The 24,388-nt window shown below is 51.0% G+C and overlaps 3 protein-coding genes and 1 non-coding gene across 10 annotated transcripts; 3 read left to right on the top strand and 1 right to left on the bottom strand.

The window, feature by feature from the left end:
- LOXL3 (lysyl oxidase like 3) lies at nucleotides 1-18,718 on the top strand. 2 transcript variants are annotated; one of them, XM_003922570.4, is made up of 14 exons: nucleotides 1-98; nucleotides 1,329-1,653; nucleotides 3,637-3,800; nucleotides 4,390-4,604; nucleotides 14,384-14,603; nucleotides 14,838-15,018; nucleotides 15,158-15,312; nucleotides 15,559-15,726; nucleotides 15,859-16,021; nucleotides 16,219-16,462; nucleotides 16,562-16,677; nucleotides 16,756-16,892; nucleotides 16,999-17,110; nucleotides 17,313-18,718. In XM_003922570.4, the coding sequence occupies exons 2-14, from the start codon at nucleotides 1,341-1,343 to the stop codon at nucleotides 17,384-17,386; spliced, it is 2,262 nt and encodes a 753-aa protein (XP_003922619.1). In that variant the 5' UTR covers nucleotides 1-98; nucleotides 1,329-1,340; the 3' UTR covers nucleotides 17,387-18,718. The 2 variants fall into 2 exon arrangements, with proteins under 2 accessions (XP_003922619.1, XP_074253973.1); XM_074397872.1 differs by lacking the exons at nucleotides 1-98; nucleotides 1,329-1,653; nucleotides 3,637-3,800; nucleotides 14,384-14,603 and having other exon boundaries at nucleotides 4,447-4,604.
- Nucleotides 9,200-9,303, top strand: LOC120362042 (U6 spliceosomal RNA). Its single transcript, XR_005578049.1, has one exon. It is a non-coding gene; the product is annotated as a U6 spliceosomal RNA (small nuclear RNA).
- Nucleotides 17,810-21,272, bottom strand: HTRA2 (HtrA serine peptidase 2). 5 transcript variants are annotated; one of them, XM_003922571.4, is made up of 8 exons: nucleotides 20,480-21,272; nucleotides 20,171-20,375; nucleotides 19,887-20,081; nucleotides 19,618-19,650; nucleotides 19,287-19,392; nucleotides 19,058-19,127; nucleotides 18,271-18,366; nucleotides 17,810-18,165 (listed from the first exon to the last, which is right to left on the bottom strand). In XM_003922571.4, exons 1-8 carry the CDS (start codon nucleotides 21,208-21,210, stop codon nucleotides 18,000-18,002), a joined length of 1,602 nt encoding a protein of 533 aa, XP_003922620.1. In that variant the 5' UTR covers nucleotides 21,211-21,272; the 3' UTR covers nucleotides 17,810-17,999. The 5 variants fall into 5 exon arrangements, with proteins under 5 accessions (XP_003922620.1, XP_074254002.1, XP_074254006.1 ...); XM_074397901.1 differs by lacking the exon at nucleotides 19,618-19,650; XM_074397905.1 differs by lacking the exon at nucleotides 18,271-18,366.
- Nucleotides 21,256-24,321, top strand: AUP1 (AUP1 lipid droplet regulating VLDL assembly factor). 2 transcript variants are annotated; one of them, XM_003922573.4, is made up of 12 exons: nucleotides 21,325-21,409; nucleotides 21,490-21,627; nucleotides 21,707-21,857; nucleotides 22,051-22,235; nucleotides 22,478-22,550; nucleotides 22,646-22,719; nucleotides 22,955-23,021; nucleotides 23,123-23,225; nucleotides 23,380-23,499; nucleotides 23,607-23,722; nucleotides 23,911-24,029; nucleotides 24,133-24,321. In XM_003922573.4, the coding sequence occupies exons 1-12, from the start codon at nucleotides 21,360-21,362 to the stop codon at nucleotides 24,167-24,169; spliced, it is 1,233 nt and encodes a 410-aa protein (XP_003922622.1). In that variant the 5' UTR covers nucleotides 21,325-21,359; the 3' UTR covers nucleotides 24,170-24,321. The 2 variants fall into 2 exon arrangements, with proteins under 2 accessions (XP_010331714.1, XP_003922622.1); XM_010333412.2 differs by having other exon boundaries at nucleotides 21,256-21,409; nucleotides 21,490-21,857.
- Nucleotides 24,322-24,388: the final 67 nt, after the last annotated feature.

Below are 24,388 nucleotides of genomic sequence, written 5' to 3' on the forward strand. Positions count from 1 at the left end.
AGTCTACCCTGGCCGAGCGTTTTTTTTGGGGGAAGTCCTAGGACTGATCTCCAGGACCAGCACTCTTCTCCCAGCCCTTAGGGTCCTGCTCGGCCAAGGTAGGGGGAGCCACGCTACCCGCGGAGGGAGCGGAATAGGGGATGGAGAGGATGTGGAGGGACCAGAGAAAACGAATGGTGTGGGATAGAATCGAGGGGAAGCCACCCAACTGAGTCTGATCCTTGTCAAAGGGCAATGAGACAGAGTAGAGAGAGGAGGCACTTACTGGAGGCGAGGGCTCCGGGTGTTTTGAACGGGGCAGCCAGGAGCGCCCTAAGGCAGGGGGCTTCTCCGGGAGGCCCTACTCCTGGGTCCCCAAGCCAAACTGTCCCCAGAACAAAGCTGCCTTGTTGGATTGATTGTTTGGGTTGGGGGAAGCATATTGGCAGGGGCTTGCTGTAGAGGGGTTGTTCAGCCCTAGACAGAGAAGGCCTTGGCTCAGGAGTCGTAGTGTCTGGCCCCCGGTTGCCCAGTGACAGCGATGGTGGTGTTGGCAGAAGGCTTGGACAAGCCTACCCCATCCCCCGCCCAGCCTTGAGGCCTGGCCCTCCTGGGCCTCTTGACCCTGCAGGGCATCTGAGAGCCTGTGTACTGGGGAGGGTTGCAGCAGGTTCTCTAGGCGAGCTTCGGTGCCAGCCTTCCCTGCCTAAGAATCTGCTGGGGTAGGACTCTGGGCTCCCATTCAGGGGATCTGTGATCCCAGGGCCGCCTAGGGCCCCCTACGTGCCTCTCTGCACAATCAGTACAGCTGACTGTCCTCTGTCTGGGTAAATGGGGTCATCTGGATCCCTCCCATGTCCGCCCCTTGGCTCTTGTCAGTCCCTTTCCTCCTCACCCGCAGTGTGCTTGGTTCCCCTATGCTGAGTGCCTGGTTCTTTCCCTATCACCTTCTACTCATTGTCTCTCTCCTCTGCGTCTTTCTGTTTCTCTCTCTCTCTCATTCCCACAGTCTCCATTCCTCACATCCTGTCTGTCTGGGTCTTCCTCTCTGCGTGTCTGTTGGTCAGTCTCTATCGCTTTTCCTTGACCCTTCTCTGACTCTCTGTCTCTCATAGCTGCCTCTTATCTCTGGGTCTCTCAGGCTGTGCCTCTTTGACCTGTGCCTCTGCCCTTAATAATGTGTTTCTCTGCCTGTCTCTCTTGGTCCCTGGGGCTCTTTCCTGCTGTCCCTCACTGTATCTGGTCTTTCTCAGTGTCTGTTTTCCTTTTATTACTTCTCTCTCTCTTTCCAACTCTGGGCCTTACTCAATCTCAGTTTCTCTCACACACTTTCTCTCTGGGGCACCCAGGCCTTCCCTGCCATGCGACCTGTCAGTGTCTGGCAGTGGAGCCCCCAGGGGCTGCTGCTGTGCCTGCTGTGCAGCTTGTGCTTGGGGTCTCCGTCCCCTTCCATGGACCCTGAGAAGAGGGCCGGGAGCCAGGGGCTGCGGTTCCGGCTGGCTGGCTTCCCCAGGAAGCCCTACGAGGGCCGCGTGGAAATACAGAGAGCTGGTGAATGGGGCACCATCTGCGATGATGACTTCACGCTTCAGGCTGCCCATGTCCTCTGCCGAGAGCTGGGCTTCACAGAAGCCACGGGCTGGACCCACAGTGCCAAATATGGCCCTGGAACAGGTGAGCAATGATCCAGGCGTATCCTAGGTATTACTTAAGTGTAACCAAAGTACAGGGAAAGGGAACACCAGGATGGCGCAGCCACAGGGACACAGGAACACCAAGAACAGCCAGAGTGAATAAACCTGTGGATGACAAACCAAGCCACAAGTTAATTCCCAGAGCTGTGTGACCTTAGGCTGGACAGTGCTTTCTCTGAGCCTCTGATGCCCTGTGGGCAAAATGACTGGATGATGTCTAAGTTCTTTTCTGCTGCAAAAGTATGATCCTACTAAGCCATACACAAAACAGCCCAGATACAGGTGAGCCCTGTACAACTAAAGTACAGTTGGTTTCATGGGCTGCTAAGAGCAGGTAAATGATATCTGGATGTCCCAAAGTCACAAGGGGTCACAGACACTGCAGACAACAAAATCAGGTTACAGGCTAGAGTTAAAACTAAAAAGCTGGCACTGTCTGAGGACAAGTATAAAATCTAGGACAAGTATGAGTGTGGGTGGTGGGGGCTTAAGAGCAGTTTCCTAGGTGAGGCCTAGGACTGCTCCCACAGTATGAACTCACAGTGGGATTGATGGACAGAAGCGGGGCAACCTGCAGCTGATCCTCCACTTCCCACTGGCTAGACCACCTGTGGAATTAAGTGTCATTCGTAGATGCTGTGTTTTAAGAGGGACGGTAGAAAATGGAAATACATTCAGAGGAGAGCTGCCTTGATGTGAAAGATTCAGAAGCCAAGTTTCAAGGAGGAATTGCTGAAGAACCAGGGGATTGATATGGAAAAGCCTTGCATAGCAATGATGTAATGGTCGTTTTCAAATATGCAAAGGACTGTCATGTGGCCAAGGGATTTTTCTGGTTGGCACCAAAGGACTGAATCAGATGAAGTGGGGGAAAGTCATGAAGAGTCACAAGGACTTTGATGGTTACACAGTCTGGTGGGGCAGGAGCTAGGTGTCTCCGCAGCAGCTGGGTAAGTTCTGTCGGGATGTGAATGAGAGGTCCTTGAACATTCTAGGACAGATGACCTTTGAGGCTTCGACCAATTCTGAGACGAAGTCAGTGATACTCAGCAGGGTTCAGGCTGTGCGTGGTGGCTCAGGCCTATAATCCCAGCACTTTGGGAGGCCAAGGCAGGTGGATTACCTGAGATCAGGAGTTCGAGACCATCCTGGCCAACATGGTGAAACCCCGTCTCTACTAAAAATACAAAAATTAGCCAGGTATGATGGCACACACCTGTAATCCCAGCTACTTGGGAGGCTGAGGCAGGAGAATTGCTTGAACCTGGGAGACAGATGTTGCAGTGAGCCGAGATCATGCCTGCACTTCAGCCTGGGCAGATCCAATTACAAAAAAAAAAAAAAAAAAAAAAAAAAACAGAAAAGACAGGGTTCAGACAGAGAGAATAGAAGAACAAGGAGGGGCTATTTGACAGCGCAGACAGGGCGGGCACATGGGAGAATGCAGGTTGAGATGGAAGGATCTCAGATGTCCAAGCCTCACAGATAGGTCAAACTCCTAAGCCCCCATGTATTGGCTGTGTGGTCTTAGGCAAGTCACTTAGCTTCTCTAAACCCCAGCTTCTTCACATAAAAGGTATTTTGGCAGCTGTGTTCTAAGAACGATCACATATGTCCACACCATGGCAGAGCACCTGGCACACAGTAGGTACCTGATTAATTGTAGCTATCATTGAATGCATAGAAACTGATCAGAACTTCAGGGTTGATTCTTGTTTTTTGTTTTTTTCACCCTATCAGGTTCTTGAGTATCCCCAGATCACCCCAATCTTCCATCAATCTTAATGCCCCCTTCCTATTCCCTGCCAAGGTCCCCTGTCCCCACTCCATCCCTTATCACACCAGAAAGAAGGGATCATCACGGCCAAGTGGGAGGCCTCAGCACTCACTCTTCCCAGCATCCCCATTACTTCCCCATCCTCCCTCCCCAAGCCTCTCTGTCCTCTCCTCTCCCCTTCCACAGGCCGCATCTGGCTGGACAACCTGAGCTGCCGTGGGACGGAGCAGAGTGTTACCGAATGTGCCTCCCGGGGCTGGGGGAACAGTGACTGTACCCACGATGAGGACGCTGGGGTCATCTGCAAGGACCAGCGCCTCCCTGGCTTCTCGGACTCCAATGTCATTGAGGTCTGCAGTTCCTAGACATACACACACACCACCCAGGATGGCCGAAGAAGACTGTGGGGTGGTTAGGGGAGATATTAGAAGGCGGTTACCCCTGGGGGATCATTTGGATTGGTGGGAGGCTTGGAAAAGCAAATGATAGAACTCCCAGATGCTGTAAAACCCAGCAGGGTTTTTAGCATTCACATTCAAGGGGCTAAACCTGGCATAAGCCTCTGCAGCTTCATCCCTAATCACCCCTGGGGCACCTGGTGCTCTCCTTCTCAAATGTTCCTGCTCTCCTGGGACATCTCCACTCTGACTTTCTCCTCCTTCAAAGCCATTTCCTTTCTGAAATGGCCCCTCCTCCTCCAGGCACAGGGAGGTGCTCCTTCCTAGTGCTCTGAATCTGGGAGCATAGCACATCATGGGCCTGCTGGCTGCAGGAGAGTCCACACGGTGGACTGCAACCAGCATGGTCTCTCTCTCAGCCCCACCTTGGGCCCATCCTGCCCCTGGGTTTACAGCAGGCACACCAAGCAGGCTCCCTTAAGGGTGGCAGGACACATGAAAGATGCTGGGACTCTTTCCCTGCTTGTGGCCCTGTCCCCAGGTAGAGCATCACCTGCAAGTGGAGGAGGTGCGAATTCGACCTGCCGTTGGATGGGGCAGACGACCCCTGCCGGTGACCGAAGGGCTGGTGGAAGTCAGGCTTCCTGAGGGCTGGTCGCAAGTGTGCGACAAAGGCTGGAGTGCCCACAACAGCCACGTGGTCTGCGGGATGCTGGGCTTCCCCAGCGAAAAGAGAGTCAACACGGCCTTCTACAGGTGAGAGGCCCGGGCGCTCGGTAGCCAGGCCGGATTTGGGGTGCTCCCTGGGGAATGGCCCTGGGAGACATCTGAGCGAGTCCGGGGTACCGGGGAAGCCGGAGGTTGGGATGCGTGGGAAAATACGGAGACTGTTGCAGAGCTGGAGAGTTGGGAAATCTTGTAGGACCACGAAGGGAGCCCGAAGGGAGTACTTGAAATGGGGAGCAGTGAGACTCCCGCTTTCTCAAGGCTGAGCCGGGGCGACGCCCGGGCGGGCAGGCGGATTCCTCCTGCGAGGCCACTCCCAGGCCCTGGGGCGATTCCAGCGCTGCTGCCGGCCCCTGGGAGGCGGCGTCTGGGTGTGTCCCGCGCGGGCTGGGCAGGCAGGGACCGGAGACTGCGGCCGCGTGGTGGCCGGGGATGGCTGTCCGGGAGAGCAAGTGTGAGCGTGCGAGCCCTCGGGACTCCTGGAAGTCCTGGAAGTTTCCCAGAATCTCCTTTGGCAAGTCCCAACCTCTCTACCTGCGCTGGAAGCCTGGGGTCCACTCCAGCTTCCAGGGAGAGGGAAACATTACCCTGGGGAACTGTCTGTGCTTAGCGTCTCCCTTTCCTGGATCATCTACTTTGATCTTTTTGAGAAAATGCCATTGACAGCCAGACATTTATTTGGAAATTTGTACAACCTCTCTCTGTAATCTATTTTGCAAAGCCAAAAATTCTCCCTTTTTTCAGTGGTTCCTTAGATCAGTATTGCTGAAAGGCCTCTTGATGTCAGAATAGCTTTCCACAGGCACACTGCTTCAGATAGGGTCTGATACGGACAACCACTGTAGAAATCCTCAACCCCGACTGAAGCCTGCTCAGATTGCACTGTCTTCCCACTGCGGCAGCTTCCCGCTGCTTATACTGAACCTGTCATCACCTAAAACCAGGTCAGGTCTTCCCTGTGCTTCCTACTGATAGAGCAGCCTTTTCCAACCCAGTTATAGGTGACATTTACCCTATTTCATTTGTCTTGATACATAATTTAGAAACCATAAAAAAAAGTCTTGATGATCCCATGAAATTATCTTGAATCCTGATGTGACTTTCCATCTGTCATCCCTCAGCCTCCTCTTGGCTTCATTCAAATGATTAAAAGTTGTTATGGAAATGTTTAAAACCAAAGGCAAACTCTTCTTGCAAAATGTGCCTCCAGATTTTCATCAAGCTTCTAATCATCAGCTGTAAAATATGTTCCTTCCACCAATTGAGAAGAAACAGAACACTTCAATGATGTAACCAACATTTCACCTTATCAATCTATATATTTCTTATCTGTAACGAAATCCTGGGAGATTTTGTTAGTCTTTGATAACATCCAGATACGCTATGTTCGAAGCGATTCTCCAGCCTTCCAATTTAGTAATCCTGTCAAAAAAGGAAACCATAGTAGTTTGAGCCTATTTTTACTGCAATCCTTTTAGGTCTCTAAGAATTGCCATATTTTTTCCTAAATGCTCACAAACTTCTATTTAATAATTTATTCTAGAATATTACTTAAGTGTAGATTGAGGAATTGAGGAATCCTTTTCTTTTTCTTTGAAAGTCAGGATATTATCCAGTCTCCAGTCTTTTCCACACTTGCTCACACTTTCTTTGCGTTGGCTCTGAGGCTTATCTGAAATGTCTTTCAGTAATGAGGAGTGTAATTCGTCTTGTCTGGTGTCTCAAACCACTTTAAAACAACCATGTGCTGTGCCTCATTCATCCATCTTGGGGCTGTATTTCCTGCTCTGTGCTGCTTACCTTCCTTAGTTTAAACCCCAGGTTCTGAAGGATGTGTGGAATTTAAATAGACATTTCCAGTGAAGAGGATAGCATGAACAGAGGTGTAGAGATCCATTCATCCAATATTTATATACTGAGATCTTACCGTGTGCCAGGTACTATTGTAGTCACTAGCCATGGCTCATGCCTGAAATCCCAGCACTCTAGGAGGCCAAAATGGAAGGATTATTTGAGCCCAGGAATTCAAGACCAGCCTGGGTAACATAGTGAGACCCTATCTCTACAGATAATTTTTAAAAAATAAAATTAGCCAAGCATGGTGGTGCATGCCTGTGGTCTCAGCTATGAGGGAGGATTGCTTGAGCCCAGGAGGTCAAGGCTGCAGAGAGCCATGATCATGCCATTCATTACACTGCACCCTGGGCGGCAGAGCAGGACCCTGTCTCAGACAATAAATTAAGTCAATAAATAAGTGGTCAAGGAAGGCCTCTTGGAGAAGGCATCATCTGAGAAAAGATTTAAAGGATGTGACGGCACAAGCCATGCAGACCTCTAGATAAACATTTCCAGGAAGAGGGATCAAAAATGAAACTATTCTGGGGTATATGTGTAAGAGTGTGTGTGTGTGTGTGTGTGTGTGTAGTGGGTTAGGGCAGAAGGCATTCTTGTCTTTCTCTTGGAGGCCACTGTGGCTGGAGCTGAGTGAAAAAGAAGAAAATGGTAGGAGATGCAGTGTAGATGGTGATCTGAAAATGATGGGGAGCCAGATCCTGTCTGGGAGAGGCTGGCTTTTGTTCTGTGGGAGATAAGGAACCACTAGAGGGTTTGGAGCAAAGGTGCGACAGACATCGGGCTTCCTGTTTTTTTAAGTACTACTTTCATTGCTTTATTAGGAACAGACTGTGAAGGATGCAGTAGAGGCAGGAAAGCAGGTGGCTCATTAGGGGGTTGTTGTCTTCTGAAAGCCACGTAAAGAAAGTGAAAGGTGATGGTGAACAGTGAAAGTGGTGAAAATGATCAAGTTTTGCAGATAGCTGAAGGCAGAGCAATAGGATTTGCTGATGGATTCAGTGTGGTGTGAGAGAGAGGAATTAAGGCTCTTTCTAGGTTTTTGGCCTCAGCCAAATATGGAATTGGCCTCATCTGATAAGGAAGACAATGGATGGCACATGTTTTGTGGGGAGACTAACTTAGGGTGGAGGGAAAAAACCTGGTTTTAGACCTGTTAAATCTGAGATTCTTTAAGACATTGAAATGGTGAGGCTAAGTTAGCCAATTTAATATAGGACTCTGTGGAGTTTGAGTAAAACATATAAAGTCCTGAAACTGGACAGCATCACCAAGGAGTGAATGCAAATTTAAAAGACACAGAGGGAGTGGCCCAGAGACTAAACCTTGGGGAGATTAATTTTTTTTTTTTGAGATGGAGTTTTTCGCTTTTGTTACCCAGGCTGGAGTGCAATGGCGCGATCTCGGCTCACCGCAACCTCCGCCTCCTGGGTTCAGGCAATTCTCCTGCCTCAGCCTCCTGAGTAGCTGGGATTACAGGCACGCGCCACCATGCCCAGCTAATTTTTTGTATTTTTAGTAGAGACGGGGTTTCACCATGTTGACCAGGATGGTCTCGATCTCTTGACCTCGTGATCCACCTGCCTCGGCCTCCGAAAGTGCTGGGATTACAGGTTTGAGCCACCGCGCCCGGCCCCGAGATTAAAAATTTAAAAGTCGGAAGGTAAGATGAAATGCAAACAGTGAGGTGAGGTAGAAAGAAAACCAGGGGAGTGTGGTGGCCTGGGAGCCAAGTAAAGTTCTTCAAAGAGGAGAGAGTGACCAGCTGAGTCAGTGCTGCCCAGACCTAAAAACATGAGGACTGAGAAACAAATGCTGGATTTAGCAACAGGGAAGTCATTGTGGGCCCCAACAAAGATAATAATGAATGGCGTATATTTGGAAGACAGTAAGTTAGCAAGAGTAGGTTTAAACTGAGAAATAGTGGAAGATATGGATAAAGGGAGGCCAGAAAATGGACTGCTTTAGGTGCCAAATTGGAGAGTTTGACATTTGCCTTATAGAACAATTACAAATAAAGGTATTGGTATGGGACAATAATAAAGCCAGTGTTTTGAAAGTTTGCCTGATAGTAATGGATGAGGAGAGGCGGGTATCGATGCAGTAAGACCAGTTAGGAGATTTTTCTAAAACTGAAGTTTATCAGGAGGGTAACAACAAAGATGGAGGAAAATGAATAGATGTAGGATGACTGATAGAACACAGATAATGAGAGAAGAGACACCTAAAATGATTCCGATGCTCCCTGAGAGACGGATGGTACCAGCAGCCATCTTGGGGCTTCAGGTTAACATGAACTAGCTTTAGAGATGGGCCATCCTTGGAAAGTTTGAGATGCAGGCACTGTACCCAGGTATGCAAAGCCAAAATAATTTTTAGAGATCAGGAATATTTGTTGGACATATCGGAATCTCATACTTAGTCTGGGATAGGAAGGCTAGGGAAAGAGATACACTAAAGCACAGAGGCCATTCTTCATGGGGAAAGAGGCTGCGGGAGCTGTGGGAGATTCTGTGGTGGGAATATGACAAGTCAGGCCCAGCAGAGGGCGCCTTCTCACAGGTGATACAATTACGAAAGATAGGCAAGATAGTTGTAAACTACTCTTCCCCTCCTTAGCGGGGAAAAAAAATCTGCTGACTTTTAGAGGAAGTCAATAAGATTTAGGAAATGAGAAAATTAAAACCTGTATAAATCACTTTTCAATTTGTTTTGGTAGTTCTACCCTACATGTAAAAGTTGTAGAACTTTAAAATAAGAAAAGAATGTACAGAGTGCTGGCTTTGGTGGCACATATCCTAAAATCGGAACAATACAGAGATTAGCATGGCCCCTGTGCAAGGATGACACACAAATTCGTGAAGCATTCCATCTTTTTCAAATAAAAAAAAAGAATGCACAGATAATTGAACTATTTACTGCTCTTTTACAGTTGAAATTGAGGCTCTAGGAGCTTGCGTGCTGCTTAAGAAGTCACTCTTCTAGTTCATTTCAGTCTGGCAGATGTTTATTAAACTCCTATTTGCCAAGCACTGAGCAAGGTGCTGAGAATACAAAGTGAATAAATGACAAGAGAGGTAATTCAGCTGCAGATTGTAGGCCATCATAAGGACCCGGGTTCTTATGATAAAAGGATTGGGAAGCCATTTATGTTTGGCTTGATTTTTTCTGTTGTTTTTTGTTTGTTTGTTTTTGTTTTGTTTTTTTTAAGAGGGAGTCTGGCTCTGTTGCCCAGGCTGGAGTGCAGTGGCACGATCTCTGCTCACTGCAACCTCTGCCTCCTCAGGTTTAAGTGATTCTTCTGCCTCAGCCTCCCAAGTGGCTGGGACCACAGGTACCCACCACCACACCCAGCTACATTTTGTATTTTTAGTAGAGAAGGGGTTTCATCATGTTGGCCAGGCTAGTCTTGAACTCCTGACCTCAAGTGATCCACCCACCTCAACCTCTCAAAGTGCTGAGATTATAGGCATGAGCCACTGTGCCTGGCCATTGAAGTGTTTTTTTGTTTTGTTTTGGTTTTTTTGAGATGGAGTTTTTGCTCTTGTTACCCAGGCCGGACTGCAATGGTGCAGTCTTGGCTCACCGCAACCTCTGCCTCCTGCGTTCAGACAATTCTCCTGCCTCAGCCTCCCGAGTAGCTGGGATTACAGGCACGCGCCACCATCCCTAGCTAATTTTTTGTATTTTTAGTAGAGACAGGGTTTCACCATGTTGACCAGGATGGTCTCGATCTCTTGACCTCGTGATCCACCCGCCTTGGCCTCCCAAAGTGCTGGGATTACAGGCGTGAGCCACCGCGCCTGGCCCATTGAAGTGTTTTAATGGGGAGGGCTGTGAGATGGCATGATCAGGTTTGTAACTCCAAAAGATCATTTTGAATCTATTTTTCTTTTTTTTTCTTTTTTTTTTGAGACAGAACCTTGCTCTGTTGCCCAGGCGGGAGTGTAGTGGTGCGATCTTGGATCACTGCAACCTCTGCCTTCCAGGTTCAAGCAATTCTCCTGCCTCAGTCTCCCAAGTAGCTGGGATTACAGGCACGTGCCACCACACCCAGCTAATTTGCTAATGTTTTGTATTTTTAGTAGAGACGGGTTTTCTCCATGTTGCCCAGGTTTGTCTTAAACTCCTGACCTCAAGTGATCGGCCCACCTCGGCCTCCCAAAGTTTTGGGATTACAGCCATGAGCCACTGCACCCAGCCTTTGACTCTTATTTCTGAGAATGGTCGGGAGAGGAGCAAGAGTGAACAAATTGGAGAGATATTTAGTAAGTAAAATTGACAGGACTTGGTTATTGATTGACTTTGGAATCCAAGAAAGGGAGAAGTCAGGATTGACCCTTAGGTTTCTGGAGTGAATTTTGCTGAGATAATTATCTGTATTTTTTTTGGGGGGGGGGGAACCTACATGACATTTTAGATGACTTTCAGAACTCTACCTAGGAACATCAAGAAGGCAATGAACTATACAAGATTATGAATACACTAGGTATGAATTTCATAATATTAAGTGGCCTCTGCTCCCCAGTCAAACCAAGTTAACACCTTTGGATATTCAGCCTTGGTTCTTGGTCCTGGTCCAGCGGCATCAGGCCTGGACAATGCCAGAAGTCTGTCTCAAAGAGAACATCTAGAAAAAAAAGACACAGTAGCCTCCCTCAGCCTGACTCAGGCTAGTTCTCCCTCCTAGCCTGGTCAGTCTTGCAATCCTAACAATTTCCCTTAGCCCTCCACCAAGGTTTAACATTAACATCTGGACCCAGGAATCCTTTCTCACCATCTGCTCTAGCTCATTTCTGAGGGTGCTGGCATAGAGACACCGTCCTGAGTCCACGGCCTTCACTTCTGCTCACCCACCAGGTCATGTGCTGATGAGGCCAAGCAGCTATGAAAGCTCAGGTCCCAGGAGTGTCTGATATTATAATGTCCTGCCACCAGCAAGCCTTCTGACTGCTAGAAGAGAAATCTTGCTCCTGGTCCTAGTTGCACCAGCCTTTTCCACTTGGTTCTACAGTGATCTTGACTACTGTTGTCTTATCCTCACAGAAAGTTGAGGAAGCGAGCGGCCAAAGCCTCGGCCCGACGCCCCAAGCCCCTTGGAAGGTAATGGGGCAAGAGCCCCGGGACCTCCTGCTCGCCCTGCAGCCCCAGGAGGTGGATGGATGGATAGTAGCCTATCCATGTCCATCCCAGAACCCAAACTGATGGATTAGGGATGTGAGCAAAATGGCTGTTCCTGCGGGGAGGTAAAGGAAGCAGGCATGGGGATGGGCAACCTTTGATCTTAGGGAACACAGGCAGAAGTAATGTAGGAACGGCTGAGAAGCGTCCCGTCTTTACATGTTTCCCAAATAGCTTGAACTTCAGCCTCAGCCACCTTCATTCTTCTTCCTTCCTGTCCCCCATCACCTCCCTTAGTTCACCCACATTCCCATTCTCTCCCCCTCCACCTTTCCTCTTCCCTCCTCCAGTTCCCGACTCCCCCACCTGGATTGATATCACTAGATTTCCCATCACTGTTGCTGAATCCAGAGAGCAGCATGAATTCCTGCGATGCAGTTCAATGGTGTTCAGCAGACAGTGGATGCGGAAAATCTGGCTGTCCCTCACTTTTCCCATCCCCATGCTGCGCATGAAGGGTCCTTCCCAGAAACAGAAAAATAACCCTCTACCTTTCCTGGGCCACATACATAACCTCTACCTCCACCAACTTCCTTCTCCTTTTTGCAGACCAGTCATCAAGCTTAAAGTCAAACCCAAACCCCGAGTGGGCAGGGGGCCAAGCAAAAGGTAAATAAAATTCAGGTTGGGTGGAAAGGAGAGCATGGAGTTACTGGGCTGTGGTCAGGGAGGGGGTGTCCAGGAGGCCCGTGTGGCTGAAAGAGCTGACCAAGAGGAGGAGCAGCAGCAGCTCTTAGAAATCACCTTCCAGGGCATTTACCAAAGTATTCCGTAAGACTGGCCCTTACCTTGGTCTCTGGGGATCTGCTTGTCCTAGGGTTTGCCGTTTTTCACTCACTGACTACCTCATTCCACATACTTACTTATCTTTCCCTGGTGAGTTTCAGGAGGCAACCCAGTGCTTTTCTCCTTCAGACGTCATACTTGCCTCTCCTCTAAGAGGTTACATTTGCCTAAAGGATCAGTGTTCCCAAATCAAATACTTTATTTGATTAATTGTCAAAAATAAGTGTCACCAGCTTACCCAAGGATGGAGTGAAGCTCAGGGTCCCTGTTGGAGCCTTTACCAGGAATGCAGTCAGATTGACAGCCCCTGCCTCCCTGACTCATTTTCCACAGACTCCCAGTTCCCTCATCTTTCTCCTGGGCTCCTTCAGAACTCACAGAAGTAGGAAGCTTCCAACCCCTGTGATTACATCTAACTTGTCTTCAAAAGGCAGTTTGCACATTAAAAAATCTCCATGATAACTTCAACACGGACTGAAGTATTAAGAATTCATCCCTTTCTTCCCTCCTGTCCTCAACAAGTGCTAGTCTCACCCAGTGGCCCCCTGATAGCCCTCATTCCCCAGCTTCTCACTCTGGTGGTTTCAAAGGATCTCAGGAATTTGGAGATGTTCTTGTAGTGCCCTGCTAGCTTAGGATCATCTTTGCCCAACATGGCCATACTCCAGCCTTCCCTGACCCACGCATTAAAGTACACACTGCCATTTTTATTTTGTTCCTTGTAGACAAAGGGCATGAAGATGTTTAGAAGATAGATGTCTTCTTCCTGTGATGGCCTTGTTGACTTTCACTTTCAGCCAAACAGGACTCTGTGAGAATGTCTGATCTCTTAGATCTTCAGGATCCATTTATCCTGAGCTTCCAAAGGTATTCTGTAAACTCTACAGGCTTCCTTTGTTTTGTTTATAAATGTTTCCTCCTTCTGTGTCTTCCTAGCCAATGGCTTCAAGTCATCATATTCCGTCCTTCCTCTGACATCAAGTGACAGGGCACAGTACTGTGATAATGCATGACCACATCAGCCTCACAGGCCAATTCCACCAACGCCAGAGCTCATCTTCCCTTTCTCTGTGGACCTGACCCAGCTGATCTGGGCAGAGTGTACGTCTCTCCTGCACATGCCTTATTGCAGTTTCTCATTCCACTGGTGTCGACAAACAAGTCCCTCCATTCTCTCAAACATCTCGCCAGCATTTCCAAGCTTTAGCATCTATAGTTCAGTCCCATTATCCTATTCAGATGGCTTTAGGACACTGTTATGTTGAAATTGCAGAAGCATGGACAACATTTTTAAAGACTTACACAGCTCAGGTCCTGAGAAGTCTTTGCCATTTTGTTGTTCACATCCACCGTCCTTCTCTGGTCGTGTATTCCCTCAAACTTTGACCTGTCCTGCATTTATACATCTTCATTCTTGCATATGCCAGTCCCAGTTTTCCTGTGTCTACCCGCTGGTCTGTCCTTGCTGTACCTGCCCCTCCAATCTGTCCTGCAGAGTCTCTGGCCTCTGCGGAGCCATGTAGATGGGAGACTTCCTCAGTCCTTTGCATCCTGCCTCATTCAGTTTTTCTGGTCTCAGTATCACACAAGGACTTGCTTGCCTTCACTTTTCGGGGTTCCTGTTTGTGTCAGCCACTCCCTCCTGACCATTTCTTCCAACTGGAAAGTCCTGATATCCCATTCCCTGAGGCCTTAGCCTCAGCGTCCTTTAGGGCCAGCAGCCTGAAACCGAGTCGAGACCAGCCATCCTTAGGGTTGTTCTACTGTAGGAGGTCCCCAAGGATACTCCTGTCCGGGTAGTCGAGGCTCCCTCAGCCTGGAAACTCAGCAATCCCTTTGTCTCTGCCGAGGGAAACACTGAAGAGGGAAGAAGAGGGGATAAATGGTCATAAAAGGGTTGGGGGCATGGTAGAGGCATTAAGTGGGAGGAGGGTGGGCCAAGAGGCAGGAGCATTGTTTTACCCTACTGCAACTCACTCCTGTCCTCCTAGGCTGCTGGCCCAGCGGCAGCAACACTCCTTTGGTCTGCATGGGGTGGCGTGTGTGGGCACGGAAGCCCACCTCTCCCTCTGTTCCCTGGAGTTCTATCGTGCCAATGACACCACCAGGTGCCCTGGGGGGGCCCCTGCGGTGGTGAGCTGTGTGCCAGGCCCTCTCTACGCACCGTCCAGTGGCCAGAAGAAGCAACAACAGTCGAAGCCTCCGGGGGAGGTGTGTGAGACAGTGACTATGACCTTTCCCACCCCAGGTGGAGAACCCCTAGCCTGGCAACCCTTGACTTAGCACAGCCCTGACCTTTGAGGAGAGGAGCCTTCCAGGGGGTGGGCCACAGACCTGATACCACACACTCCCTCCCACCAAAGTCTCACTCATCTCCCAAGTCTGCTTAGCCTCTCCACACAGATGTTGCTGCTCACCTCTGTTGGGCACTTCTATCTTCCATAGGGCCGTGTCCGTCTAAAAGGCGGGGCCCACCCTGGAGAGGGCCGGGTGGAAGTCCTAAAGGCCAGCACATGGGGCACAGTCTGTGACCGCAAGTGGGACCTGCATGCAGCCAGCGTGGTGTGTCGGGAGCTGGGCTTCGGGAGTGCTCGAGAAGCTCTGAGCGGCGCTCGCATGGGGCAAGGTGAGGCAGCATGGAGGTGGGAGGGAGAAGGAAGGAGGTGCACGCTCCTGGGGGGCACATTCCTTGGGAAGGTTAGGTGTCCCCTGGGCAGACATATATGCTTAGTTACAACTTCCTGATCTTTGCCATCTGGCCCTAGGCATGGGTGCTATCCATCTGAGTGAAGTGCGCTGCTCTGGACAGGAGCTCTCCCTCTGGAAGTGTCCCCACAAGAACATCACAGCTGAGGATTGTTCACATAGCCAGGATGCCGGGGTCCGGTGCAACCTACCTTACACTGGGGTGGAGACCAGGGTCAGTCAAACTCTCCACCTTGGCTGAGGTGTCTCTTTAATCCTATCCAGTCCTGGCCTCCAATCTGCATTCTGATGGCCCCCATCCCATTGCCCCAGATCCCTGCCATCCTGCTGCTCCCACCTGACCCATCACTTGCTAGTCCATTGTGCACCTCTAAGTCATGCTTCAGCCACATCTATGCTACCGACTCCCACCACCTCACCCCAAAGCTTCCTCCAGCGCTTCCATTCTGTGTCACTACAGATCCGACTCAGTGGGGGCCGCAGCCAACATGAGGGGCGAGTCGAGGTGCAAATAGGGGGACCTGGGTCCCTCCGCTGGGGCCTCATCTGTGGGGATGACTGGGGGACCCTGGAGGCCATGGTGGCCTGTAGGCAACTGGGTCTGGGCTACGCCAACCATGGTCTGCAGGTGAGTGCGAAGGAGAGGGAGCCGAGGCTGTCGTCTCAAAGCCTGTGTTTTGGGCTGAGGGCTGAGGAAGGAGTCCCTTGGCCCAAGATGCTGGATCCTGGGCATTAAAGAAACATCTGCATATGTCCCCAGGAGACCTGGTACTGGGACTCTGGGAATATAACAGAAGTGGTGATGAGTGGAGTACGCTGCACAGGGACTGAGCTGTCCCTGGACCAGTGTGCCCATCATGGCACCCACCTCACCTGCAAGAGGACAGGGACCCGCTTCACTGCTGGAGTCATCTGTTCTGAGAGTGAGTGAAGGAGGGGACGATGCATGCCAGGGAAGGGAGGCTCTGGGCCACCCCTTTGCAAGGAAAGAGAGGGCTGTAATCTGGAGGGGCACTCCTTTCCCGTAGAAAACCAGTCTCACATGCTAGGGAGGAATGGAAGCACCCCACTCTGTGAAGTCAGAAGTGACTTCTAACACCCCCTTCCTTTCTTGGTGCAGCTGCATCAGATCTGCTGCTGCACTCAGCACTGGTGCAGGAGACCGCCTATATTGAAGACCGGCCCCTGCATATGTTGTACTGTGCTGCAGAAGAGAACTGCCTGGCCAGCTCAGCCCGCTCAGCCAACTGGCCCTATGGTCACCGGCGTCTACTCCGATTCTCCTCCCAGATCCACAACCTGGGACGAGCTGACTTTAGGCCCAAGGCTGGGCGCCACTCCTGGGTGTGGCACGAGTGCCATGGGTGAGAGGGTAGGGAGTCAAATAGAAGGGCAAGGCCATGGGGGATGGTACAAACCTTCTGGGGGCAGAGAAGGAAACACAAGTTCCCTTGTCCCCACAGGCATTACCACAGCATGGACATCTTCACTCACTACGACATCCTCACCCCAAATGGCACCAAGGTGGCTGAAGGCCACAAAGCTAGTTTCTGCCTGGAAGACACTGAGTGTCAGGAGGGTGAGTAGTGTCAGATAGACACTACATGGTGTCCATCGCATAGCCCTTCCTTAGACTGACACATGCTAATCCCTCCAGATGTTTCCAAGAGGTATGAGTGTGCCAACTTTGGAGAGCAAGGCATCACTGTGGGTTGCTGGGATCTTTACCGGCATGACATTGACTGTCAATGGATTGACATCACAGATGTAAAGCCAGGAAACTACATTCTCCAGGTACCTGGAGTCTGGGGCTTCCAGATGGATGAGTGGGAGAAGTGTTAAAGACACTTTTGGATTTGAGGATTGTCACTGGGTTAAGTGACCCTTCTCTTGCTCACAGGTAGTCATCAACCCAAATTTTGAAGTAGCAGAGAGTGACTTCACCAACAATGCAATGAAATGTAACTGCAAATATGATGGACATCGCATCTGGGTGCACAACTGCCACATCGGTATTTGATGGGAAGAGCAACCCAGGAAGATTAGGGAATGGGAGGGAAAAATGTTCATTCTCTTTTTCTGTAACTTGTTTCTGTATCTTTCCACCCTCCTCTGGAGCTCTCAGTCCCTCTACTTCTACCCACCCTTCCCACAGTGGGTCTCTCTGCCTCCCTCTGTGCAGGGCATCTCCCAAATTGCTTGTCCAATCTGCAGGTGATGCCTTCAGTGAAGAGGCCAACAGGAGGTTTGAGCGCTACCCTGGCCAGACCAGCAACCAGATTATCTAAGTGCTACCACCCTCTGCAAACCACCACTGGCCCTTAATGGCAGGGGTCTGAGGCTGCCATTACCTCAGGAGCTTACCAAGGAACCCATGTCAGCAACCACACTCATTAGACCATGCACTATGGATGTGGAACTGTCAAGCAGAAGTTATCACCCTCTTTCAGAGGCCAGCTGTCAGTATCGTGGCCAAGCATGGGGAATCTTTGCTCCCAGGCCCAGCACCGAGCAGAGCAGAGCACACCACACCAGAAAGAGCAGCACCTAACTGCCCACAACAAAAGATGGCAACAGCTCGCTGTCTTGAATAGGAAGGTCAGGATGGTCAGCTCCAGTATCTCCCCTAAGTTTAGGGGGATACAGCTTTACCTCTAGCCTTTTGGTGGGGGAAAGGATCCAGCCCTCCCACCTCATTTTTGACTATAATATGTTGCTAGGTATAATTTTATTTTATATAAAAAGTGTTTCTGTGATTCTTCAGAGCCCAGGAATCAGTGCTGGTGGTTAGAGGGACCTGCCCCCACTGGTTCATTTAACCCTCTGTCCCGGCGCCCTCAAGCCTCAGCCAGGAAGGCAGGAAGAAATCAGAGTAGGAGCCTCATACTCTTGCTGATCTGTTCATTCTGTGATCTCAGGGGTCACATATAAGGTCAGTGTTTCTCGTCCCCGCCGGATCCGCAATGCCATCTTGGGTTGGGTTCTAACAGCTTCATAAATATCTTCAGCACTACGTGCCACCTTGTCCCCAATGGCCAAAATCACATCACCAGGCCGCAGGCCAGCCCTACAGAGAAAAACAGACAGAGAGAAAGGAAGGAATAGAAAGCCCAGTTCAAGGACACATGCACACCTCGCCCATCCCCATCTCACACTGAAGCCTCTCCCTCACCGGTGTGCAGGGGAGCCCAGGATGACTTTATGGATGAGTACACCATACCGAACATCGGGAAACCTTGGATCTCGAAGCTGTAGTTCAGCAAGGATGCTGAAAGTACACAGATCACCCTATTAGCCAAACCTAGGCATTCTCCCCATCCCGACTTCACCTCAAGTCTCTCATCAACACATTGACAAATGTATGGACAGGACATGCACTAGGTACTACAAAATACAATGGCCACTCACTTTCTGTCTTCTAGCAGTTAAGAGCAACATGTACATAAAAGATGTACACCACATGAGGGCACCAAATGACAAACAATGTTAAATCAATAGCACTAACGTCACTCTAGAATGCTAAGAGAAGCTTTAAGGAGAAACTGAGCCTAAACGGATGGATGTGATATTAACCATATAAAACAAGAACAGCATAAATAAAACAATATGGGAGTAGGAAATCAAGTTGGCTGAGTATTCATATAAGAAGGTATAACAGCCAGGTCTAGAAAGTTGATTTATAGACAGATGGAAAATGGCCCTTAAATGCCAAGTTAATGGATTGAAGGCTTGAAATCAAAGCAGTAACAGGATGAAATCAATCTGGTGACAGGTGTGCAAAGTGGAGTGGGATAAGAAAGTCAAGATGATGAAGCGGGACAGCTCTTGTGATTGTTCCAAGTGTGATGCAGCTCATTTTAGATAACGACAGAAATGAGAACAAAGCTCAACAGAGGTGCCAGGGGCCCACCTCTGATTACACTGGTTACATTACATGTCACTATCCCTAAAGCTCATACCTGGGAGTCAGGGTCAGCATCATCACCCCAATGTAGCAGTGTCGGGCCCCATTGATTCCACATGAGGAATCTGTGACAGAGGAGCAAATGAGTCCCACCCAGCTACATCCTTCCTTCCCCTACCCTCCTCTCCCAATAGACCACCCTCCAGCAAGTCCCAGTGAATGCCCCTCGCCTATTTCCCACCCACCATTTTAAAGGAACCCGTTTCCCCATAAGCCAGGCTCACTTTCCTGTTCCCCACGACGCAGAAATTCTCGAAGGCGATCAGAAGGGATAGCAAAGGAGATTCCAGCTGTGACCTTCATGGTGTTCACTCCAATCACTTCTCCATCCTGCAGGGACAGAGCCCCCTGTTCCCTAGCCCAAACAGATAGTAGGGGATGGGGGCACCTGAACAAAAGTAGCATCAAGTGTTGGGGAAATCTGGTTGGATGTTGAGAGATAGCCAATAAAGAACTGCTCAGAAACTTGAGCAAACATCTTTGAATTAGGGAAAAACCACCCTTCCCACACTGACCTGGGGCAGGGGTTCTTGGAAGGAAGGATGTCCCACTCACCAGGTTAACCAGGGGACCTCCAGAGTTTCCAAACTGCAGAATAAGGACAAAACATGAAAGAAATCTGGGGATTCTAAGTCTGGGGGCATACCAGGATGTAGGTGCTTTCTCCAAATTATCTTCTCTCTCAGCCCATGAATGAGTGGCCACATTTTTTGCAGCCTAAGGTCTGTATATAGTGTCATCCAACATATATCACTTGGTACCTGTACCACAAAGCCTCTTCCCCCCCTCCCATCATCTGTCATTTCTTTCCTATCAGGACGCACATCAATAGCTGCATCAGTCTGAATGTATTCCACATTGGTTTGGGGGAGTCCCAGGTCTCTGGCTGGACGCTGAGCAGAGCTAACAATGCCGGATGTGATCGTGTTCTGCAGTGCAAAGGGACTTCCCATGGCAACAACAAACTCCCCCTGACGGACCTCAGATGAGCATCCAAGAGGCAACGTGGGGAGAGGATCCTAAGGGAGAATGGGCATAAGAGACCCGTCATTTGGAGATGCGAGCAAATAAGCGGCTCCAACCATAACTGGCCTACCCAAGCCCCTACCTTAGTCTGAATCCTCAGCGTTGCGATGTCTGCCACGGGATCCACAGCTGTGACGATGGCCTCATACGTGTCGCCGCTAAGCAGTCTCACACGGACTTTGCGCCGATCAGCCACCACATGGGCGTTGGTGACAATGAGCCCATCGGCAGCCACCACGAATCCTGAGCCGTTCGAGATAGGGATTTCGCGGCCCGAGAAAGGGTGCCTGGAATGGAGGGAAAGCATGGATAAGAGGAGGCTCTGACCCCTCCTACCCGCCCGCCCTCCGGCCCGTGGCTTCAGTGCCTCCTGGTCTACCCCTACCATTACCGGTCCAGGATCTCGATATAGACAACGGCAGGTGCTGTCTTCTCCACTACATCTGCGATGAAGTTGTACTGACTCCGGGGAGAGGTGGGAGGCGGGCCAGGGACTTCGGCGAGGACGGCCGGTGGACCCCGACCCCCGCCCCACAACAACAACAGCACTGCCCCCCCGGCGCCCAGCGCCACCGCCAGCCACGCGCGCGAACGGCTTCCAGAGTTCCCAGAGACCTCCTGGGTCCTGGTATCTGGGGTCCCCGCAGTCAGCTGTTCCCGGGGACACGGGGTCCCAGACGTCAGACGTACTCGGGGTTCAGGGACCCCAACAGACAACCGGGCCCGGAGACTGGGGGTCCCATAAGTCACTCGGGCCCGGGGGTCAGAAGTTCCTGACGTCAGCAGAGCCCGGAGGTCAGGGGTCAACAGGGGTCTCTTCCCCCAGCGAATACCCCCCAAAGCCCGCCATGCCCGGAGGATCCAGCCTGCACCCCGCCCCGCCCTCAGCGCAGCCATCAGCTCCGCCTCGGCTGCCTCCTCGCCCGCCCTACTCAGAGGCGGCACCCAGGACGCGAGCAAGCGGACAGTAGGACGCAGGGCACGCTGGTACTTGAAGTCCTCCAGAAGTGCACGCCGGAACCAGGATTCCGGGAGGCCGCCTCCTCCCCATCCCGCGAATGCCGGGAATTGTGGTCTCTGCGGGACCAGAGTTGTGAGACGGCCCAAGGGGCCGCGGGGCATGCTGGAACTGCTAGCCCTTCCGGGGCGCCTCAGGACTTCAGGTCCAGTCACCCCGGGCGGATGCCCGAAGACTCCGCCTTCCCAGGAGCCCTTGCGGCCGGGCGCGAAGATGGCGGCAGCGGCGGCCGGGCGCTCCTGAAGCTGCAGTTATGGAGCTTCCCTCAGCGCCGGGGCCGGAGAGGCTCTTTGACTCTCACCGGTAAGAGCCCCGGCGGGAAGAGGCCGATCCTCGCGTCCTCTTGGCCTTCGGTGCCCGATCACTTCGCCTCTCGCCCCCAGGCTCCCAGGTGACGGCTTTCTGCTGCTCGCGCTGCTGCTCTACGCGCCGGTCGGGTTCTGCCTCCTCGTCCTGCGCCTCTTTCTCGGGATCCACGTCTTCTTGGTCAGCTGCGCGCTGCCAGACAGCGTCCTTCGCAGGTTCAGACGCAGGCGTTTGGGTAGTGTCAGGGCTGGGCCTGGCCCGAAGACACACAATCACCACCTCCTGTGTCCCCAGGTTCGTGGTGCGGACCATGTGTACGCTGCTGGGGCTCGTGGCCCGGCAGGAGGACTCTGGACTCCGGGATCACAGCGTCAGGGTTCTCATTTCCAACCACGTGACACCCTTCGACCACAACATAGTCAATCTGCTTACCACCTGTAGCACCGTGAGTGAGAGCGAGGCCGAGAGCGCCACGGGGCGGTTCCCTAGGGCCCAGCTGAAGGCCCCCAGTCCCTATTCGCGTTCCCCATGGAGGATATTGACCCTTACCCCTAACCCTGATTCTCCACCCCACATGTCAGTTTTTCTCATTTTCCTCAATTTTTTTTCATCTTGCTTTCTCTTCTCCTGGTTCCCAGCCTCTACTCAATAGTCCCCCCAGCTTTGTGTGCTGGTCTCGGGGCTTCATGGAGATGGATGGGCGGGGGGAGTTGGTGGAGTCACTCAAGAGATTCTGTGCTTCCACGAGGCTTCCCCCCACCCCTCTGCTGCTATTCCCTGAGGAAGAGGCCACCAATGGCCGGGAGGGGCTCCTGCGTTTCAGGTGGGTTTAGCACAGGTATCGGGTGGTCAAGCTTGTGGGCCCTTGAGTTTTTACAACCTTCTTCAGCCCTTAGCCCCCAACATCTCTAGTTCATTTCCTTTCTGTCTACTTTTCTTTCTTCTGAATCCCTTCATTCTTCAATTATCTACTTGTAGAGTTTGACAGTTGCCTGTTTTAAGGCAGGTATGAGCCACTGACTAGGCTGGCTGGATTCCCATCCTACTTTCTCCTTCCTCTTCTAGTTCCTGGCCATTTTCTATCCAGGATGTGGTACAACCTCTTACCCTGCAAGTTCAGAGACCCCTGGTCTCTGTGGTGAGTGTGTGTTGAACAGGGAATCTCTGGGGCTTGGAGGGGAAGTTTCCCATTCCAGGCCCTGGCTTAGGCCTCACTTCATGCCCTCCCCTCAGACGGTGTCAGATGCCTCCTGGGTCTCAGAACTGCTGTGGTCACTTTTCGTCCCTTTCACGGTGTATCAAGTAAGGTATTAACTGCCCTCACATTTTGGTCACTGGGGAGAGGCTCATCTCAAGGTCAAGGAAGTAGTGGCCTCTGCCCTGTCCATTTGTAGAACTTTTAATATCAAGGTTCTACCACAAAGGCAACAAAAAGTATAAACTATTTTCCCACCCTCACCATGCAAAGAGGTACCAAAGTGGGGAGCAGTGACAGCCTTTACCCTGGGTGCCCGCAACATAGCCCTGAATTGTTTTTTGCAGGTGGCTTCGTCCTGTTCATCGCCAACCAGGGGAAGAGAATGAGGAATTTGCACTCCGTGTACAACAGGTGGTTGGATATACAGGCAGGGTGGAGGTGTGGTCCCTGCTTAGGAGAAGGGGGAGGAAAGCTTGAGATCTTGACACTTCCAATTTTCCAATTCTCCCTAGCTGGTGGCCAAGGAATTGGGCCAGACAGGGACACGGCTCACTCCAGCAGACAAAGCAGAGCACATGAAGCGACAAAGACACCCCAGATTGCGCCCCCAGTCAGGTATGTGGTCTCTATACATACACCTTTTGGTTTGTTTTTGGTTTTGTTTTCCCAGCCTGCTGTGATTCCTCCCCTATTCCTGTGCTAGCTAGCCTCTCCTTCTCCGAGTTCTCTACTTAACAAAATTTTTTTTCTTCTTTTTCTTTTTCCACAGCCCAGTCTTCTTTCCCTCCCTCCCCTGGTCCTTCTCCTGATATGCAGCTGGCAACTCTGGCTCAGAGAGTCAAAGAAGTTTTGCCCCATGTGCCATTGGGTGTCATCCAGAGAGACCTGGGTATGGGAAAGGGTGGCTCTACACAGGGAGATGGGCACAGGGAGGAAAAGTGGGTTGTGAAGGAAGAAAGTGAACAGGGAGTAGACTCCCTTCTCTTTTCTCCCCAGCCAAGACTGGCTGTGTAGACTTGACTATCACTAATCTGCTTGAGGGAGCTGTAGCTTTCATGCCTGAAGACATCACCCAGGGAACTCAGTCCCTACCCACAGCCTCTGCCTCCAAGGTGAGACCTAGAAAATGGTCAGGTCCAAGACTTGGGGTGAGTTGGGGGCAGGCTACCTACTTCCTTATCCCTGATTTTTAATTTTTGATCCTGAGACCCTAGCATAGTGCCTCTCTTGCAAAGTAGGCATTCGATGCATGTTTAATGATGATGACTCTGCAAACCCTCTGACACTGTGATCACCTCAGTTCCCCAGCTCTGGCCTGGTAACCCCTCAGCCAACAGTCCTAACATTTGCCAAGTCTTCCTGGGCCCGGCAGGAGAGCCTGCAGGAGCGCAAGCAAGCACTATATGAATATGCAAGAAGGTAGGAGGTTAGAGGACAATGAATAGCATGGGGAAAATTGGAGAATGGAGTTATGGAGCAACTGTGGCAACACCTGAATAATGTCTTTCCCTGTGCCCCACAGGAGATTCACAGAGAGACAAGCCCAGGAGGCTGACTGAACTCAAAGGAACAGGATGGCACCCAGAGCCGCAGGACGGAGACTGGGGGCAGCCCTCACCCAACTCACAACAGGCTGGATGAGTGGGTGGGTTGTAAAAAGGGAAGGATGAGGCTCCCCCAATATCATATTAAATTCATGGTTTTCATTCAAGGTGTCTGTTGTCTCTCTGGGTCTCAAAAGCCCTGTGAGTGGGTTCCTTATTCCTTGGCTGGGAAGG

Source organism: Saimiri boliviensis, chromosome 1 (assembly GCF_048565385.1).
Source record: "Saimiri boliviensis isolate mSaiBol1 chromosome 1, mSaiBol1.pri, whole genome shotgun sequence".
Taxonomy (NCBI): domain Eukaryota; kingdom Metazoa; phylum Chordata; class Mammalia; order Primates; family Cebidae; genus Saimiri; species Saimiri boliviensis.

Excerpts from the sequence above, each read along its gene's own strand:
- LOXL3 (XM_003922570.4), top strand. The coding sequence starts at position 1,341 with ATGCGACCTGTCAGTGTCTGGCAGTGGAGCCCCCAGGGGCTGCTGCTG. Across the intron at positions 16,463-16,561 it reads GTGTGGCACGAGTGCCATGG|GCATTACCACAGCATGGACA; the intron begins GTGAGAGGGTAG and ends TTGTCCCCACAG. Across the intron at positions 17,111-17,312 it reads GGTGCACAACTGCCACATCG|GTGATGCCTTCAGTGAAGAG; the intron begins GTATTTGATGGG and ends TCCAATCTGCAG.
- HTRA2 (XM_039475749.2), bottom strand. The coding sequence starts at position 21,210 with ATGCCCCGCGGCCCCTTGGGCCGTCTCACAACTCTGGTCCCGCAGAGA. Across the intron at positions 19,128-19,286 it reads GCGTCGTGGGGAACAGGAAA|ATTCCTCATGTGGAATCAAT; the intron begins GTGAGCCTGGCT and ends CCTCTGTCACAG. Across the intron at positions 18,166-18,270 it reads CTGGGCTCCCCTGCACACCG|GGCTGGCCTGCGGCCTGGTG; the intron begins GTGAGGGAGAGG and ends TTTTCTCTGTAG.
- AUP1 (XM_010333412.2), top strand. The coding sequence starts at position 21,271 with ATGCCCGAAGACTCCGCCTTCCCAGGAGCCCTTGCGGCCGGGCGCGAA. Across the intron at positions 23,022-23,122 it reads TTGCACTCCGTGTACAACAG|CTGGTGGCCAAGGAATTGGG; the intron begins GTGGTTGGATAT and ends AATTCTCCCTAG. Across the intron at positions 24,030-24,132 it reads CTATATGAATATGCAAGAAG|GAGATTCACAGAGAGACAAG; the intron begins GTAGGAGGTTAG and ends TGTGCCCCACAG.